At 40.2% G+C, this 21,667-nt stretch overlaps 1 protein-coding gene across 1 annotated transcript in view; it reads right to left on the reverse strand.

The window, feature by feature from the left end:
* galnt18b (UDP-N-acetyl-alpha-D-galactosamine:polypeptide N-acetylgalactosaminyltransferase 18b) overlaps positions 1 to 21,667 on the reverse strand; it is a 102,849-nt gene that overhangs the window by 19,015 nt on the left and 62,167 nt on the right. Inside the window, exons 4-8 of the mRNA XM_036587242.1 lie at positions 20,186 to 20,369; positions 19,342 to 19,539; positions 18,080 to 18,194; positions 4,471 to 4,656; positions 2,065 to 2,202 (exon numbers count right to left, since the gene is read on the reverse strand). Coding sequence (XP_036443135.1) covers positions 2,065 to 2,202; positions 4,471 to 4,656; positions 18,080 to 18,194; positions 19,342 to 19,539; positions 20,186 to 20,369 — 821 coding nt within the window. The remainder of the gene's footprint in view (positions 1 to 2,064; positions 2,203 to 4,470; positions 4,657 to 18,079; positions 18,195 to 19,341; positions 19,540 to 20,185; positions 20,370 to 21,667) is intronic.

The raw sequence follows: 21,667 nt of genomic DNA on the forward strand, positions 1-21,667 counted from the left end.
TGGGTCAGAGAGCTTGTTTACACATCTTTCTGCAACATCAGTATTGCTAAAGCCAATATTGCAAATTTGAAAGTGTGCAGCCTTGGTGGGAAAACACTCCGGTACTGCACATTCCTGTATCTTATTCTTTTCTTCTGGCTTCTGACAAAGAATTCTGTGGATTCTGACTTTGCATTTTAGTGCTCTGTGTTCAGCTTCCAGACCCCAGTTTGATTGGCAGGCTGTAGAGTAATGAGGGCAAGAGTTATTTCTGAACCCTTTACTCCCAGAATTAATTTTAATAAGGCTGACCTATTTTCCACAGTCTCCACCTTTTCATTTCTGCTAGGAAAACACATAAGATGAAATCAAGCAGAAAATGAACAGCTCACCTTCATGAAGTAAAGTGGAGTGTTTGTTTGTGGAGAGGAAAAACTACACAAGACGATTTGTAGGGATTTGACATGAATGGCAAATCAGAACTAGTGAAGGTACGCTTCAATGGCCCAGCGCTGAAAATGCACACAGCGTTTTGTCAAGCAATTCAGGAAATCCCATTCAGTCGCCTCAGATAGAACAGGGAGTGGATGTCACACGTGGCAAGCACAGCTCCCGAATTCCACCTCTGAGGGACAATGCTGTGCATAGACAAAGAGCCGGAGCTGCAGCTTATTCAGCAGCCAGAGGAGCGGCTTTCGTGGCGGCGAGCGACACGTTTCAGCACTGTCCATCAGTGCCGCTGCTCCGAACTGGATTTACTTTTGTCTCTGGGGTTTTAACGTATCACACTGGCACACATACGCTAGTCTCGCACACAAATCTGGTGGGACAGGCAGGGTGCAAACATGGCTCAGTGTTTTCACTGCTTTATGTTGAGCCTAACGATTTTATACGGGGTGAATAAGCTTTTAGGTTCGGACTACATTGAAAAATAATTATCATTATACACCGTTCAGGCATAACATTATGACCACCTCCTTGTTTCTACGCTCATTGTCCATTTTATCAGCTCCACTTACTATATAGGTGCACTTTGTAGTTCTACAGTTACAGACTGTAGTCCATCTGTTTCTCTGATACTTTGTTAGCCCCTTTTTACCCTGTTCTTCAACGGTCAGGACCCCCATGGACCCTCACAGAGCAGGTACTATTTAGGTGGTGGATCATTCTCAGCACTGCAGTAGCACTGACGTGGTGGTGGTGTGCTAGTGTGTGTTGTGCTGGTCTGAGTGGATCAGACACAGCAGTGCTGCTGGAGTTTTTAAACACCTCAGTGTCGCTGCTGGACTGAGAATAGTCCACCAACCAAAAATATCCAGCCAACAGTGTTCTGCGGGCAGCGCCCTGTGACCACTGACGAAGGACTAGAGGTTGACCAACACAAACTGTGCAGCAGCAGATGAGCTATCGTCTCTGACTTCACATCTACAAGGTGGACTGACAAGGTAGGAGTGTCTAATAGAGTGGTCAGTGAGTGGACACAGTGTTTAAAAACTCCAGCAGCACTGCTGTGTCTGATCCACTCACACACACTAACACACCACCACCACATCAGTGTTACTGCAGTGCTGAGAATGAGCCACCACCCAAATAGTACCTGCTCTGGTACTATTGTTTGAGCCCATAGCCAGATAAAGTGGATGATCTGCTCTTCTTTGCCAAAATAATCACAGTTTAAATTACAGTCACAATATTAGTCAGAAAAATCGCAATTCAATATAATCCCTAAATTGTTCAGCCTTAAAACAGCCGTGGGAAACCAAGAAATATTGTATTTTCATTATGCTACATGATGTAATGGCTTAGTAATGCCCTGTAAATGCCCTGTAGCCCTGTTTTACCACCCCTTGATCAACAACAGTAAAATAAAATCAAACATTACACACAGATTTTACTTTGACATTAATTGCCAAGCTGTTTGAAATTAAATTAGGTTCACCATTAATTCTCTTTCACAACAAAGATGACTTTCCCCTGTCAAGCATCAGAATCAAGTTAATTGATGCAGGTACGCGATTACACTGCTCTACTGTCCAACCCAGCTTTGTCTGGTCGTCTTACTGAATAAAATAGGAGAAAGCTCACCACTCCATAGGCGATGGTGTCTGTATACATTCTCATCTCAGGGTAGATGTTTACCAGATACCACCGGAACGTCTTACACTGCAGTCTTTTCCTCAGTGCTTTCCTTTCCGAGATGTCCCCAATGTCGATGCCTGAATCCTGCCAACACACAACCACACAGACACAAAGGTAAAGAGAGATGGTGATAAGTCTCCTTTTTAATGCAATTCCATTAACTGCACCTTTCTAATGACAGAAGAACAGTGCAATCTAAATGAACGTAAATAGCAGCCTGGCCCTCCAGAAAAAGACGTGTAATGGAGTTCCTAATGAAGGTTAAGGAAGAAACCACCTGGAACTGAAATCAGACTGCATCGTAGGTCATGATCAAGATCAAGCACATCTCCTTACATTCTTGTCACCTGATTCAGAGCTTCTCTTTTTCCTCTGGTAGCTTCTCATTTGCTAAGCTTCTGTTGTCGTTACTTTACCCACCTGTTGTGACGTCCATATGGCCAGCTGGCCGAGCAGACTGACCTTCTGCCCATGCCTTCTATAAGCATTCCAAGCCACATTACAGTGACCAAGCACTGGAACACAATTCATCCATTTCATCTCCACCAATCAATTTCCATAAGTGAAGTTGGCATGGCTGAACTCATGAACCTCCTTATGCTATGCCAGCTCTCAGTGCCGTGACCTGCTTCAGCAAAGAACAACGACCTTCACGCCGCTGGAGCTGAAATACGAGGCCTCGTCTCAGCTCATGTAATTCAAAGCACAGATAGCCGCCGAGCTGCATGGCCCCGGCATCCCCTGCCATATCCTTTCTCCTCTTCTCCCCGCAAAGCTCCAGCCAGGCAATCCGCAGCAATCTGACTGTGCCTTCCGTTCCGCCCCAAATTATCTTAATTGCCGTCTGGATGATAAACGCGTGATATGGGCCGAAGCTCCTGAATACGGGATGAGTGGCTTGAGGACACGCGCAGGGCTGGGGAACTATAAATGAGGTAATGGCTGCTTAACAGACAATAACAACACGTGTATTGCTCCACGCAGCCTAATTGTTTCTCCGCACACTTTTCTAATCAGATCTGTCCCTGCAGTGCACAATGACGCAGGAGATTAAAGAGTTTGAGGATGGATTAGACAGAACAGAATTCTATGTTACAGCACAACACAAACCAGGAGAAAACAAACATCTGCTTGGAACTGATTACACAGATCAAATCAACTACAGCAAACCTTTAAACTCAATGTAGATTCAATTTGCATCAGACAGCTGTCTGAAAGCCTGACACAGCACTATGTATACACACACACACACACACACACACACACATACATACACTGATCAGACATAACATTATGACCACCTCCTTGTTTCTACACTCATTGTCCATTTTATCAGCTCCACTTACTATATAGGTGCACTTTGTAGTTCTACAGTTACAGACTGTAGTCCATCTGTTTCTCTGCATACTTTGTTAGCCCCCTTTCACCCTGTTCTTCAGTGGTCAGGACCCCAATAGACCCTCACAGAGCAGGTGCTATTTGGGTGGTGGATCATTCTCAGCACTGCAGTAACACTGATGTGGTGGTGGTGTGTTAGTGTGTGTTGCGCTGGTACGAGTGGATCAGACAGTTTCTAAACATCTCAGTGTCGCTGCTGGACTGAGAATAGTCCACCAACCAAAAATATCCAGCCAACAGCGTCCTGTGGGCAGCGTCCTGTGACCACTGATGAAGGACTAGAGGATGACCAACACAAACTGTGCAGCAGCAGATGAGCTATCGTCTCTGACTTCACATCTACAAAGTGGACTGACAAGGTAGGAGTGTCTAATAGAGTGGACAGTGAGTGGACACAGTGTTTAAAAACTCCAGCAGCACTGCTGTGTCTGATCCACTCGTACCAGCGTAACACACACTAACACACCACCACCACGTCAGTGTTACTGCAGTGCTGAGAATGATCCACCACCCAAATACTACCTGCTCTGTGAGGGTCCATGGGGGTCCTGACCACTGAAGAACAGGGTAAAAGGGGGCTAACAAAGTATGCAGAGAAACAGATGGACTACAGTCTGTAACTGTAGAACTACAAAGTGCACCTATATAGTAAGTGGAGCTGATAAAATGGACAATGAGTGAAGAAACAAGGAGGTGGTCATAATGTTATGCCTAATCGGTGTATATACACACACATATGTAAATAATATCAGTAGATATCAAATGAGGGAAGGTTCAATGGGGTCGTTGGGGCTACAGTAGTTCTAAAGAAACACAAGTGACCAGAGCCTGTTCCAGGCATGAACAAAGTATTAACAGGCTAAAACACTGTACAACCACCAACAACGTGCCCTTATTAAGTTATAACATTACTGCATTTGTAACTTGGAGATGAAAACTAATGCTGGGTCTCACCTCCTGTGGAATGTTCCAGGCCATGTAGACGTGACTCTTGAACTCGTCCATCCACACCTCAGCCATTCTGAGGGCATTGCGGCGCACGTGTGAAGTTAAGTCCTCTGTGTAGGGCTTATGAGCACGCTCAATATGGGCGATTCGGGCACAAGGCAACACCTCCACGCTGCCACCACACTGCCACACCTACATGAACAACAATAATAACAAGCTGAGTGGTCTTTAGCCTGGAGGACACAGTGTCCATGATTTCCAAAAAGAATTTCAAATGAATTTCAAATGTCGGACCACTTTTCCACTTCACCTCAGTCCATTTTAAACAAGCTCAGGCCCAGAGAAGGTGGCAGCATCTCTGGATCCTGTTTATATATGATTTCTTCTTTGCATTTTAGACTTTTAACTTGTATTTGTGGAGGCAGCGACAAACTGTTTGAAGATAGTGGTTTTCAGACGTGTTTCTGAGCCATGCAGTGATTTCCACTACAGAATCATGTCTGTTTTTAATGTAGTGCCGCCTGAGGGCCCAAAGATCACGGCCAGCATATACTGGTTTTTGACCTTGTCCCTTACATACAAAGATTTCTCCAGATTCTCTGAATCTTTTAAAGATATTATTTACGGTAGATGGTGCAAAGCAAAAGGTCTTTGCCATTTTATGTTGAGAAACTTTATTCTTGAATTGTTGCACTATTTGATTGTGCAGTCTTTCACAGAGTGGTGAACCCCTCCTCATCTTTACTTCTGAAAGGCTCTTTTTATACCCAGTCATGTTACTGACTGGTTGCCAATCAACCACCAGGTGTTTTTAGCATTACACTACTTTACCAGCCTTTTGTTGCCCCCATCGCTACTTTTTTGGAATGTGTTGTTGGCATCAAATTCAAAATGGGCATCTATTTTTCAAAAAACAATCAAATTTCTCAGTTTCAACATTTGATATGTTGTCTTTGTACTATTTTCAATTACATATAGGGTTTAAATGATTTGCACATCATTGCTTTTTTTTTTTATTTACATTTTTGCACAGCGTCCCAACTTTTTGGGAAATGGGGTTGTATATTTTAACAAAAAATTACACAGAAGCCTAAATAACTAAATATAACATCAAAATTGTCAAGTTTGTTCACCTAACCAGTTCCAAATACATTCACTGACGTTGAGGTCTGGACTCCGGGGTGTCCAGTCCACTGTTTTTAGAACACCATCAGTTCTTTATTTAGTTGTGCAAATTCTCTTCTTCTTCACCTGTTTCCTTTTCTCAATATCATCTTCCTAACAGCTACATATCTTTTCAGACCCATAGGACTGAGTTGTCTTCTCACAGTGGATGGATGGACATAAGCACCTGTACATTGTTTCAGATCTGAAGCAAAAGTGGAGCTTGATTTTGTGCTATTTCTCAAATATGAAAGCTTTAAGTATTTTACTTTCTTTACCAGGTCTATCACGGTTGTTAGGAGTCCCATTGTCTCTGTCTAGTATATGGAAACCTCTGTTTTTTCCCCTTTTTTCTTCCTTTAACTTTTTCCTTCCTCATGCAAGTGGATCTCTCTTGCACTGATGGCCATTTTAACTGGAAATTAAACACATGAAGTGTGGTCTCTGACTTTTGCACAGCAATATATATAACTTATATGGCTTTCATAAAAGTAAGAGAAAGAACGTGTGTCTTCTGAGTTAACTTCCGGAGAATGGATGATGGACTTTTCAGACAGATATAATCCAGTCTCTAGGGAATGTACACTACGAGCTATACTCTATGCGGTATTCCTTTAATCTAACGCAGTCCTCAGTAGGACAATGCTAAAAAGCTGACGTCCAGTTTGAAAGTTAACTTTGTAAGTATATATAACACAGCAAATGCACTCTTAATGAGATATCCCTATACACTGCATTACCAGCATCTGACATACACAGGCTGAATTTCACAAGGGTTCACTGTAGGGGGCTCTTAATCTTCAGCCTTTCTGTTTCATAATGTGGAGAGCAGAACTGCTGGGTCAGCTACAATAGGCTGGGACTGGACTTGAGAGCAGAGAAGTGGAGTGTGTATGAGGTTGAATGTGACAGGGTTGCCGGATTCACAGAGCCGCTGCACTGACTCATACATCTCTCATGTTCACAGCCTGAAAGAGGCTAAGACAGAGATTTAAGGCGAAACTGTCGCCGCAGTCTCCACTCCACCATGAAGTCTTTGTCAGATGGAAAGCAATAATCAAACAACCATGGCTTTTGCACTGTGAGAAGCTGTAAAAAGACCAGTAAATGCACTTTTTCTGCCATCAAGCTGCTGAACACCTCAGAACATGGAGGCGGGGGGTACAGGTAGGTAAAGCTAAATGGCTCCAGCAGTGCAAATATAAGCAATACAGTCCATTTCCACATGACAGCATTACATGCAATGGAATCTCAGCAAGGCATAATGTTTCAAACTAGTAAATCACACTGTTTTAGAGCCTTAACCCCTTAAACAAAGGTGTAAGCGTCCTTCAATTCCTCCCCCTCCATAAGAGCGCCACACTTTCCACACTTATAAATAACTCTGTAATTTATATATTAGTTTCACAGTATTGACTAAAGCTACACAATCTATCTTTTTAACCCTATTGAACAGAGTGTCTCGCCAGTGACTCATTCTGAGAACTTGGTGGTGGCGACGCATGCATGTCTGCACCAGCAGTAGTGAAGAATCAGAGCTTTCTGAGTTTTCTATCGCTATATAAACAATGCATAAGGCTTCCTGACTTCCTGCGTCAAAAGACAATAGTTGAGAGTTGATTCTGGAAGATGTGTAGCTGTCAGTAAGCTGCTACTGAGAAAAGGAAATAGACAAAAAAGAAAACCTGCAAATCAAACAAAGAAGCTGCTGGTGTTCTCAGAACAATGGACTGACCTCTCAAGAGCCCAGACCTTAACATCACTGAATGTGTTGGGGATTACTTGGCTTCTGTGTATATTTTGTCTCTGCTTTTTTCCCGATACTGTACAATTAATAGCTCATATTTAACGGCCGTTTTGTCTGGGATTTAAATAAAAAAGAGTGGTCTCTGTCTTTTGCACGGTACTATTCACAGTTTCTATTTGTGTGTTTTGTTGTTCTAAAATGTCAGTAGCGAAACAAATTAAATAAAGATCTCCGAGTTTTTAGCTTCGTTAGATCAGGTTCTTTACATACCGAATAAACACAAGAACGGTATGAAGACTGTTTTGTTAATAAAGAAGAGCTGATTTAAAAGCAGAAATGGCCACATTTTTGACAAGCCTTAAAGGGTCAGTTGTTATCACAATAAGTTGATTCTATATGCAAATGTTAACAATTTTAGGCAAAACAATGCAGGCCAGTCTTTAACAATGTAGTGAATATCAACTGTTCACCGCAGTGTATTTATTTAAGGCATATCACAACCATAACATAGACACAACAACAATCGCAATATGGGGTTTAGTTCATATCATGGACCCCCAGTAATGACAAAATCACTTACAGCAGTTACTGAATAAGTCTTATGATTAATAACTAAGTAACATACTTGTGATTTAAGGGTTTAGAAAATAGCAAAGACAAAAAACAAAGCCGGATTTATTGGGACCAGAGTACCGCTGGAGACACAGGAGTGCCCGGAGCTAGCTCCATGCATGAAGAAGGTCAACATCTTGTAAGACCCACCACCATCATTGTGTCCTTGAGCAAACCGGCTCAGCTCCACGAATACCTGAGTGTCCCTACACCCTTAATGTCCGACAGTGGGAGGTACACTGACAAACAGTAGCAAGTGACAGCAGGATCGGCAAATAAAAGCTTAAACTTTCTGCTGTTCAGTCCTGCAGGGCTCTGAAGTCTCTGTGTGTGTGGATTACCTGCTGCTCGCCTCCCACTGACATCACGTCACTGTTCAAGACTAACAAACAGCACATTAACTTTTCCTCATGCACTTAACTGAACTAAATATCTGTCTTACTTTTTCCACAGCTGTAATCTGTACATTTCAAAAGCATATATTCAACAGCGTGTGCTTGTATATACAGGCGTATGCAAACGTTCAAACACCTCCAGCCAAATTACATTTTGTTGATTTTTTTTAAAATGTGCAAATAAATTAACATATCCTTTACAAGAAAGAAACTCTTCTGTAAATTTTAGTGTGCAATTATATTTGCTTTAACAAATTGGCAAAAAAAAAATATATATAAAATGTGCAACTTTTTTACAAGCCACATTTAATTTTTTTCCAATATATAAATTCAGCAAACAGACAGTAATTGTGCATTAAGATATGTGTTTTCTGTAGAAACCTTATGTTCACATCAAAATCAACAAAACGTGTAATTTGACAGGGGCGCACAATCTTAAGCACACAACTGTATACTGTGTGTGCTACTGTGTGTGTGGCTGCCTGCTTTTATCTCCCGGCTCCTCCCTCCAGTATTCGGCCGGCGGCCAGGCTCGCTCTGTCTAAAGAGACAGCTGCTCCACCGCTTGCCTAAATGTGCCGACTTCTGTCGTACAACATTTACTCCCCAAACGTTGACTTACCTGTACTCGAGTTTATTCCACCATGCTAATACTGACTCCAAAGAGGAACATTGGTTCAAATGAAGTGAACTATTATTCATACTTTTCAGCAAATATTTATACAAGAAAGCTCCATTCCAGCCATTCCAGCACAAAAGAGCTCCATTCATTCTTCAGCTCAGGGAGATGTCTGGGCTCGCGCGAGCAGAACACACAGGCTTGCCAAGTGCCCCAACTCCCTCTAATCTGTCTGTCCAGAGCAGAGAAAGCCAGTCACAGAGAGCTCAGAGATCTGGCAGCAAGATCAGACTGAGGGAGCCTGGCTGTCCGACAGAGAAGGACATGTGCACACACACGCACACGCACACACACACACACACACTAACACACACACACATACACACACACACTAACACACATGCTTGTTTTTATGTAATATTAGGACATGGGGTCATAAACACATATGTCCCACACATCAGTGTGCAAAATTCACAGACCACTCATTTATTTACAGACCTCAACTGCAAAAAGCAGTGTTTTGTGAATCCACTGTGATCTGTATTTAACAGAAAATATTACAGAGACGGGATATTTAATGTTATCCATGAACTAGCTTGAGGTTTTGCAGTATATTTAACATATTTAATGTCTACAACATGTTCCAAAAAAATTGGGACAGGGCAATTAAAGAATAGGACCATTGTGAAAATTATTAAAAAAATACTGTAACACTACCATAGGTGATGTAATGATGCTTGGGTATAGTCATCTATGAGCAAGGAAGGGTCAAGGCAATAGATTAAGAACAACGTTCCTCAATAAACAACTGCATAATATCATCAAAAAAGATTCAGAGAATCCATCACAATGCTTTAAAAACTGGCATACTTCTGTGATCGACACTGTTGACTTCTCTGGGCTTGATCTCATCTGAAATGGACTGATGCACAGTGAAAACATGAATTGTGTTCTGACTTTCAGACTATTTATGGAAATAATGGAGGTAATGTTAATAATAATGAAACTAAGGTAGGTAAAACCTTCATACTGTTGGCAGCTTAAAGTTCAAAAGTCAGGGTCTGTAACTGTTTGGGGGTGTATTAGTTTGCAAGGGTAAAAACACCCATGCCAAGCCACATTCTGCTTGGCTGTGTAATCAGAGAGTATGGGTACTCTCTACTCTCTTGCACTCAAGACATGTCTCCAATCAAAGAAGTATGCCACATTAAGAAGCACAAAATACAAATACGAAGACCCCTTACGGCTGTAAAGCTGAAGACCTGTATGATGCAAGAATGATTAAAATTTCTGCTTTAAAACGCCATTAATCAATCTGTGTCTTTTAGTGCTGAGTTTTGTTCTAACATGGACAGAAACACCTGTGGGTTTTTCAGATCTGAAGCAAGAGTGGAGCTCGTCTCTCAAAGATGAAATCTTTAAGCACTGTTCATCCAGTAGTGAAAGTTTTGGTGTTCCACCAGGTCTTGCGCGGCTGTTAGGAGTCCCATTTTCTCTGCATGTTTTAATCATTTTATAGTTTTGAAAACTCCTGTTTTCCTTTGACTTTTTATTTTACTTGTGCAAATGGATTATCTTACATCTAGTCACCTCAAAAATATTCAATAACTTCTACTTAATAAACATTTGTTACTGAAAATTAAACAAAAACGTGGTCTCTGACTTTTGCAAAGGACTGTATGTATTATATTTAAGAAAGTGCCTGCTGTCGCCATCATATCAAAACTTCATATGACGGCATAATAATATTAGATTTTCTGATTTTTGAATATTCCAAGTTTTCTTGCAAGTTTTCAGGCCTTTCTGACCCGTCAGTGTTCTACTATTCTGTCAGGAACTATCACAGCTTGGGAAATTTAAAACTTGTTGGTCAGCATACTTTTGGGATGCCCCATTCATTCACCCTTGCACAGATTCTCTGTTTTTTATCAGTGTTTTCAGTCATTTAGGCCCACTGCATCATCCTGTTATTCATTTTTGCTGTGTGTGACTTTTCAGGCACAGTAGGCTCAGCTATTTTTTTTATTTACACTGCTTGATAACATCAGCTGCCCTTTACACATTGTGGGAACATTTCATGACAAATGGACCCACAGAAAAGGCCAAACTTTTTGGAATAAAATCCTGTTAGATTGACATACATCAGAGTTCAGTGTTGCTTCCATTTTCTGTAAGTTTACATTTCAAAGATAGAAGATTTTATAACAATAACAATACCATATATATAACAATCTTACAGGCTTAACCCTAAACCGTCAACCTCAGTAACCAGTGATGGTTTTGTTATTTTAAAAATGTAGATTTTGTGGAAAAAAGAGGACAGTGGCAATGCATACAATGTATTTTCCCTGTGATGTTTTACACATTGCTGGTGTTTGTGGCCACATGATAAAAAGGCCTTCTGAGAATAGCTTCTCTATAAACACCTTCCAAATCACATCCCTGCCATTCCAAACATCTGCAGCTTTGCTCTCTGATCACGTCTCCACAGCTTTGTCAACACTCCACATCTAAAAACTTCTACCTTTTTCTCTCCAGAGTGCAGAGCAATCCAAGGGTGGAACAGCAATGTAGGAGAAGCCTCGTTAGTCAATATTGCCCTGGCGGCCTGGGCCGCAGGGGGAGGTGGCGAGAGCAGCCTCATCTGTCCCTGATTGGAGAGAAGCTCTAAGTCATTCCCATCAACCTCCCACCATCCTCTACCACACAGCGCTGCTTCATCAGCAATCAGCAATCCTGTCCCCCTCAGAGAGGCAGGGGACGTGGTAAGAACAAGAGAGAAAGACAGATAGAAGGACAAATTAAGAGAGGGAAAGGAAAATAAAATGAAAGCAGAGGTGGCTGGTGTAGTCTAAACCAGAGGTACGGAGTCATAGGACTTAAGCCCTGAGTCAGACTCCAGTCACAAAGTTGATGACTTGAGCCTTATGACTTAAAAAGTCTGGAGATCTTAAGTAGAAGAAACATAGGGAGTGATCTGGCTGCATATGGATCTCTCTACAGTTGGTTACTTTTCATGTGAATGGATTTGTTTCCTGGCCAGAACTGCATCACATGTAAATCTGGTATACAGCAACACCATCATGTGTTACTATGCCTATTATTTTCTCTCTGTTTGAAAGGTTTTAATGGCTTTTGCACCTAAAAGAAGCACAACATTCACCGCGACGCTGAAGTTAACTTTTTATCGATTCATAAGGTGCAGCAGTTACATTCTGGTGCCTAAGGTTGAATGGAAAATTCGAAGCCCACTTCAGCTTCGCACACTGACCATCATTTCGCTGTCTTTTCTCTAAACTTTACTCAGCTTGGTCATTTGGATTTCTGTTGTTTGCAGTTGTTTTATTTTAATATTAGGCTCCAAAAATGATTAAAAATTAACATTTTTTTTCCTTAATTACATTCTATAATGGACCAAAATAGAAATCTATCTCCAAAATGGAAACTTTACAGGAGAATGAAAAATGATCTTAATCTTAAGTTTCAATGTAAGATAAAGATATTTTATTACAAGTCGTTTTGGACCATTTTTATTGGTCCAATCATCAAGAAATTTTAAAGGACACCTAGTATTCTGTCAAAAAAAATTATATATATATATATATATATATATATATATATATATATATATATATATATATATATAGATAGATAGATAGATAGGTAGATAGATAGATAGATAGATAGATAGATACAAGGCTGTGTTGGAACAGTGTCGATAAGTAAAAGAATTACCATTCAAATATACTCACCGAACAAATCCATCACAATTTTACTTTGTGTACATGCAACCGAGTAAATGCAAGCAGTTCCTACTCATCTCTGAAGAACAGAATGATAAGGACAGCGATAAGGTGAAAGAGAAAAGGAAAAAAAGAATGAGTGTAGGAGGAGAGGGCCGCTTGCTGTCCTTCAGACTTTGGCCGTGATACAAAAATACCTCTGACCCTCTATTCTCTTTATCCTTCCCAAGACAGAGTCCAAGCTAAATAAGCCCTGCGACTTTTCTCTAACACCATGGAACAATCAATGGCACCTGATTTATTTAGAGTATAAAAGTTACTGCAAAATCTCAAGCCAGGTCATGGATTATTCATAGGTGAAACTAACTTGTTACAAGGGAAAAAGGCCTGAAACACCTAGAAGCTAACAAGGAATTCAGCAAAAAACTCCTACAGAAATCTGAGACCCTGCAGGACAGAGAAATTGTTGCTGTTCTCACCCTCTGTTTGACTTTCCCATGTCGAACTGGCACACTTTATCATGTCTCATCCAGGGTGCATTCCGCCTTTGATACATCTTGTGCTTGGTCATTTTTTATGTATTGCAGTTTCAAACATTTGCATAAATGCTTTATAAGCCTCACCACTGTGCTATATTTTTCACCTCGGCTGGCTTGGCAGTGAGAGCCTGTCCCACATGTGATTCATCACCACAGACTTACTACCAGCCAGAAAGCAGATTTCTTCAAAAAATGTTCAAATGAAAGACACGCAATACTTCTGCTTCTATAAAGGCTAGGAAACTGATGCATACAGAAACTGCCCTATGAGCTTAAATGGGGATACTAGTTTAACGCTTTTTGGCAGATTTTATGGGAATGTGAAGGTCTTTAAAACACAAAGCAAATGCTTCAGTTTGCTATCACCAATAAAGGTCAACACTACAAAATGTTCCTGTTAAGAGTCTGAAATATTTGTACAAACCAATTCATGTTGGGTTTGATCAAGTTCAGGTGTCATTTCTAAAACATCTGTTGACCTCAGGCAGGTTTGTGTTTCTTTTAGCTCATCTCCCAACTAGGGGTGGGCAATATGATGATATTTTATAATTACTGTGATAAATTATGTCACATAACGCTTTTCTGAGCATATTGTGGATATCGTCAGTATATAAAGAACACTAAAGAACACTGACTAACTACATGTTTCATTACAAAGTGAGCATAATTAAGCCTGTTTAATTGGATTTAGTGCAGAGCAGTTTGTAAAATATTGAATAACAATGTAGTTATAAGTTTAATAAATATATATGTGGTGCTACAGGTTCTATTTCCAATTTATTACATCTGTCCCAATTTATTAAATCTCACAAAAAACTAAAAATGAAAATGTCTTGAAGTATCGTGATAGGCTATTTTTGCCATGCCTGCCCCTTCTCCTAACTTTGAAAGAATATGTCCTGCAATTACTTTAGTTTCTCCCTACTTTATTCCTCCTCCATACTTTTAGATCTTGATGGCAGAGAGGTTCACCTAAGTCCATAAAGCCAGCATGAGAACAGTGTATTAGCCTATGTAGGCTAAATTTTCTTTCAGACTAAAAACTTCTGGGAGGCTGCTTGAAGGCCCACTTAAAGCTCTAGTTCCTGTCTCTTGCAAAGCTGCAGCCAATATAGCAGCTATATTCAGATATGGACCAAAACTTTCAGGCCCGATTAAAACTCTAGTTCCTGTCAACAGAAATACAGCAGCCAAGATTGTAGCAAAATTCAAATTTGGATCAGAAATTCCAGGCTAGATTAAAGTTCTAGTTCCTGTTTATGTAAAACAGCCACCAAAATAGCAGCAAATTTCACCTTTGGACCAAAAATTTCAGGCTAGATTAAAGTTCTAGTTCCTGTCTCTTGTAAAACAGCTGCCAAAATAGCAGCAAAATTCACCTTTGGACCAAAAATTTCACACCAGATTGAAGTTCTAGTTCCTATTTTTTGTAAAATAGCAGCCAAAATAGCAACAAAATTCACATCTGGACCAAAAATTTCACACCAAAAATTATAGCTCTTGGTCCTGTCTCATGCAAAATAGCTGCCAAAATGGCAACTATACTCAGATCCAGACCAAAATTTCAGACCTGATTAAAACGCTATTTCCTGTCAACAGAAATACAGCAGCCAAAATAGCAGCTTAATTCACCTTCGCATCAAAAATTTCAGGATTAAAGCTTCCTGTCTCCTGCAAAATAGCAGCCATGGCAGGAAGTGACAGAGCAGGTGGTCACCAGCCAGTCCCAATATGTTGGCTGCAGCTGGGCTCTGCTGGGGCTGAAGTGGAGCTCCTGTTCTGGGGTCAATGCCAGGATCTCTGTGGCTCTGGTCCTGCAGCTTTCCTCTCCCTCCCCCACCTTCTGCTCTGCCCAGCAGGTCATCACAAAGGGACACAATTAACCCCCAAGACTAAGGGCATCTCCTATGGAGAAGCCACTACCTACTGCTGCTTTTAACCTGGGACAAGCAAGGAACTGGTGTCTGAGTAAAAATCTGCCAGGCTGGGCCTCTTTTGTGATTGCTAATGCAATCGGAATGACTCGCCTTTCTTATATACACTACATGGCTAAGGATGTTGAGGAACAAAATAGTGCTTGTTCCCACAGAAAAGCAATCAGTAGACCATTATCAAGAATGCAAATCTTAAAAGCATGTCATTCAGGGAGGGTAAATGACTTGGGAGGGCCATATCCCTCTCCCTGCTCAGCATGCTCCTTTTAGTGTGATTAGTGATTGACGATTGTATTATTGCATGTGCTGTAAACGTCCTGTAGGTAACACAGTGAGTGCTTGGTCACTCCATGACTGCACAGGGATCAGCAGAGGACAAGCTGTTTTTTAATGGGATCTGAAAGCTGTGTTTGTAGTGCTCCTGCCCTTAATGCATGCCCTGCTTGTTGGCTCTCTATTATTAGCTTTCCTCAGGGACCATAAGACATTCTCTGGACCATCTGATAACGTGCTCAGCTCATACTCAGACTTCCAAGATGTCCTGCAGCTGAAGAACGTACTGCAAGATGAATACAATTCAGTTTATAGAATGAAAAACTAGGGCTAGATATCCCAATGCAATACGAACTACTTCGGCACCACCAGGTATAAGGATTCTGTGATTCAACACCAAATTTTAATAGCAGTAGTACTGTTCAAATATCAGAGACCACTCTTCATTTATTTCATTACCAGTCAAAAAGTCCATTACGTACAAGTTATTAATTTTTCACATATATTTAACTGAAAATTACACAGAAGCAAAGACACATATACATATAACAAGAAACATATCCATATACATATAATACCATAATTGTCAGTATTTAGTGTGTCCACCCTTTATTACAGCTTCTATTCATTTTGGAAAGAAATTTGCTGGGGAATTTTTTCACAACGCCAATATTTAGTCTAGAAGTTGGTTCCATTTTCTGCTTCTCACATTCCATTCATCCATCCATCATCTAAACCGCTTATCCTTCTGGGTCACGGTGGGGTGCTGGAGTCTATCCCAGCTGTCATTGGGCAGAAGGCAGGATACACCCTGGACAGGTCACCAATCCATCGCAGGGCAGTCAGACAGACATATACAATTACACACACACACTCACACCTAGGGGCAATTTTAGCATGTCCAATCAGCCTGACTGCATGTCTTTGGACTGTGGGAGGAAACCAGAGTACCCGGAGGAAACCCACGCAGACACAGGGAGAACAGGCAAACTCCACACAGAAACGACCCTGGTCGCCCCGGCCAGGGAATCAAACCCAGGCCATTCTTGCTGTGAGGCAACAGCACTACCCACTGTGCCACTGTGCTGCCCCTTCTCACATTCCAGTGAACCCAAACAAATTCAGTACTGATGTTAAGGTCTGGGCTTTAGTGGCCAGTCCATTGTTCTGTGGGCACCAGTATCTTCTTTGTTTGTCTATTTCCTCTGTAATGGCTTCTTGATACCTACACATCCTTTCAGACCCATACGTTGTCTTCTCACTTAACATCCTGACTAATGTTGATATTAGAGCAGATATGAAGCAAGAGTGGAGCTTGATCTCTCAAAGATGAAAGTAAGTACTGTTTATCTGATGCTGACAGTTTTGGCGGTCTACTAGGTCTTGCAGGGAGTCGCGCATCATTTTTCATAATTTTTTATTTTGGAAACTCCTGTTTGGGTAGTCCTCTTTCTCATGAAAGTGAATTATCATATATCTAATCTCCTGAAAAATAAATAACTTGTACTTAATAACTGTTTTGACCGGAAATTAAGTAACTCAAAGATGGTCTCTGAATTTTGCACAGTACTGTATGTAGCCTGAGTTACAAAAAAACCTTAAAAAGAAGAAGACATAAAGATGTAAAGATATGTGTGTATGTCTGTATATATAATACGTTTTTATATTAAAATGAAAGTACACGCAAACTGTCACGCAGAAATGGGTATCAGTATTGCTATTCAAAGATTCTGAACGATACGCTGCTCTATGCGGAACACAATACACTGAAACAGGTAAAGACAAGATGCTGAAACTGAACTGAAAACAGAGGGAAATTCTAATTCTGGAATTTCAGCTGGATTTCATGAAACCCATACTGATATTTAATACTGAATGAGTTTCATTTTGGATGACTTTCAAAGCACTCAGTTAAAAACAAGAACACACCAAAGCACTGATACACAATCCCCACATACCAAGCCACCTGTGCACCCACACACATACACACACAAGTGCAAAAGCACCACTTGAAACACCCATCCTTTCTCTTTTAGGAGACAAATAATATAATTATTTATACCAACATTTAAATCCACATTGCGCTAGATATTACATCGGATATATTAAAGATAAATATACACTACTACACTGTAAAAATGTGTTTAAACTAACTGGGTTAGTTTAAAATTTTGAGGTTATTGAACTTTTCAAAAAAGTTTCAAAAGTTAACAGAATGTAAGCTATTTTTGTTTTTTTTTACTGTGTTCATTTAACTCAAAATCAAAGGGAAAGTGGTTACTTACTTAAGTTGAAACTCCTTTTTTAGTGTACAGATTCAATTTGACATTTAAACTCATCAACTGCAGGGCGCCTCAACAGAATTTAGAGATCAATGGCTATAATTTTTGGCCCACCTTGCTTACACACCCCAATCCTAGCCAGGCAAGGAAAAAAAGATCACTTTGATCAGCGTATATATGAATACAGTGACAGAGCTTCTATGGGTCCTGCCAAAAGCAGGGGAAGTCATTATTGTTGTTAATCCTTCAGGACGGAGGCCATTATCTTCATTAGCTGTGGCCTGTGGAGAGCACGCTCATCACTCACCCTCACACCCAGCTCCACGTTCTCCCCGCCGTAGATCTCCATGCCTTCGTCAAGCAGCCCAATTTCTGCAAAGTACTGCCTGTCCACCACAAAGCAACCAATCAGAGCGGGACTCCTGTAGAGACAAACACAGCAGCAGAGCCAGAAACGTGACTAATTTGACATTCGCTGTGCGAGAGAAATCAGAGGTGTTTTTCAAAAGGAATAACTGTTAGGCTTTGATGAGAAGAACAGTCAGTACAACTAGTCCTACTTCTTCTTATGACCTATTTCACTCTACGTTAAACGAGACCGCTCAAATAAAATCAATACAATTTGGCATGGTGTAATTACTTAATGCTTCATTATCACTTAAGAGTCAAGAATTATTACTTTTATTTTCCTATACCATTCAAATGTAGTTATGTAATTACATTTTAATTACATAGTAAGTTATGCAATGTATATATTAACATTCAATTTACATTCTGTGTTGACAGGTTTGAATCTGCAGATTCACCTTTTTTTAGAAAGGAAAGACAAAAATGTGGCAAAAATAAAGAAATAAATCTACAAATATACAAACTATACAAATATAATTCAAAATATACAAATATACAAACTTCTAATACTCACTTCTAATACTTATAATACTACTACAACATAGAAACACAAATGTACTGAAGACATTCTTGCCAGGTAGAGGAGAAAAAATCACCTGTTTCTCTACTTCTTCCCTGTTTGTAGGAGCAATATGTCAAAATTGACATTATGTTTAAAGAAAACAGTCATTATTTTGAGATACAGAAGTCTAAATTTAGAGAAAATAAGTAATTATTCAGAGACACCAATTCCTAACATAAAAAATACCTTGAGATTTTAAGATAAGATAAAATAAGATATTAAGATAAATTACTAAATAAAATTATTAAGAAAATAATTACCCTAAAATAACTTATTGATATACTATACCACTATTTTGAGATACTAAGTCAAAATTTTGACATACTGTTGTCAAAAACAGAGAAGAAGTAAAAAGAGTCATTTTTTTTCTACTTTACCCACCAGGAATGGGCTTCTATACAAATATGACATCCATTAAAAGTTTAGAATCTGCACTTCTGACAGAACTGAGAATTTCAACAGAAATGATTAAGAAATAATTAGCATCAAATCACACCTGGCTTTTGTTGTTGTCTGTGATATTGTCACTTTCAAAGGGTTACTCGAACCTACTGTAAATGTGAATGTCCTTAGGTACAGAGTAAATTAAGCCACGCTACCTGATTGGAGCAGTGTTGTTGTTCAGATTCCACCAGGACTTGGGTGGGTTCAGGTATCGACACCACAGCTCCCAGTCGAAGCCCTGAGCAGAGAGCGGGTACTCCTCCACCTCAAACGTATCATATTTAATGTTATCAAACGATGGTGATATGATCCGGGTTCTGTCCTCCTTGATTCTCTGGAGAATGGGCTCGGCCCTGAAGCCAAAGGCAAAACGCAATTGGAGAAGTCGTTCTATTATAAATGCATGTCGATGCATTAAATTTAGACATGTTTATTAAATATAAGACGTGTCAGCTAAATGTCTGAATAAGCTCACAAGCTAGTGAAGGAATTCAGTCCTAAACTCTAACTTTTAGGCTTGGGGACGCATGTGGAGTTGAGCTATGAAGTGTGTAGTGTCAGGGTTCAGATTTACGTAAAAGCCGATTAAAGTCAGGGCGATTCTGGATGTTGTTGAAACTGCACTGACATATCTGGGTCAAGTCATTAAGAGTAACTATAGTGGCCCATGTGAGCTATGGAATGTGGTATGTGATTCAGATAGTCTGTAATGATGAGGAACATTGGACGGGGGGCGGGAAAGGACTGAACTGTGCTTTGTCTTCAAAGGGGAACACCTGGATGCAATCCTTGGATCAGAGGGAGTGCTTTGATTGTAAGTGTCAGCTCAGATGTTTCATCTCTTCGGGCTTCAGCTCACCCAACATAACGCAAGTGCAATCTAACAATGAATATCAACATCAATGCACATTTGAAGGACGTTCATTCATTATGAATTTAATATTTGTCCCCTGCGCCTTCTCAAGTACAAATGACTTGTCAGAGCGTAACCTCACTCACCAGCCAGTGTTGAACTCTACATGGGCGTCAAACAGGGCCACCACGGGGGCGGTGGCGGCCCTCCAGCCGCTCACGCGGGAGCGAATCAGGCCTTCCTGCTTACTGTGGCGCACTACCTTGATGAAGCCTGGATGCTTCGCATTCGTCTCCTCTACAAACTCCTGCAGCTTCTCCTTCAATTCTTCTAGAGAGACAGAGAGAGAGAGAGAGAGAGAGAGAGAGCTACATCAGTTCCCGGAGCTCTATCCTCATTATCCTTTTGGTTAAACGATGAGGATGTGGTGGTCTCTGATTGAGTTAATACTGCCTCTGAGACCTGCCACTGTCTCCACTTAAAAAGCAGAAGTCTACTGAAACAGGACGCTGTGCTGGCAGCACACCTTTAATTATTCAATTAAACTCAATTATTCATTGATTCAAGCTTACCTTACTGATGAACCAGCAATGCTCGGTTAACAGCTTGTGTCATGCTTATGCATATTTTTAATTGTCTTAATAGTCTCTTTTACAGTAAAAAAACAGAACCTCATGGACTGGAATATTTGAAAAGGTACACAAAGTGTGGTATTACAGCTTGAAATATGTGTAGGAAGCTTAAGGGACCTGACTACTCACATATTAGTGTCAGGAGTGGGTTGGATTCATATTTCAGGTTTGGATTCTCACAGCCTGCCTTCCACTTTCAAAATATTTCACCCTGCATTTTTCCCTGCTTTGGTTTTCTCACCATTTTCATTATCTTAAAGTACCTTAAAGGATTTTCATCTGGAGTCCCACACTTGTATTACTGACAAAAATAGGTCCACAAATAAGTCCAAGAAAATGGCTAGAAACTGAACTGATATAAGAGAGTATAGTTCAGTGCAGCCGAAAGGACACTTACACGTTGGCCATTTGTTTTTTTATTGATGTTCAAAGTGTAGTGCTGCATGTAAAGAAAGAGTTTTAGGATTTAACAGGTGTAGGCTATTCCACTATATCAACACCAGGCAGTGTGTTGGATAGTTTATCCAGGCTAAAACATTCAGAATTTTGTTTTACTTAATTAATAAATTCATGAAAGTGGAACTTAATTTTAGACCGACATTTATTTTATTACGCCATTATTTTATATATTTTTGTCAGTTTATTTATCTATGATCTTATGACGGATATAACTGTCGCTATATGCTAATTTAACTGGCTGTTGTAACAAATATCAGGTTTTATTCTACATTTTGGGTGATGACGGGCTGGTTTGGGTAAGTTTTAGACACAAATTTGACTCAAAACTTGACAGTTCAGGTTGACTTAGATCACAAAATTTTGTAAGGCTCGGTTCCGGATTGCATTCAAAACATGATGAGGTCAGTCAGGTTGGGGTCGGACAGAGAATTTTAGGCTAAATCTGCAATTTCAGGCCCAAATAGAGGTTAAAACTCTGATAACTTAATAAACCATCAAAATATTTGTTACATTACTCAATTACTAACATAATTCAAT

This window comes from Colossoma macropomum, unplaced genomic scaffold (genome assembly GCF_904425465.1).
Source record: "Colossoma macropomum unplaced genomic scaffold, Colossoma_macropomum, whole genome shotgun sequence".
In the NCBI taxonomy this organism is placed as follows: Eukaryota; Metazoa; Chordata; class Actinopteri; order Characiformes; family Serrasalmidae; genus Colossoma; species Colossoma macropomum.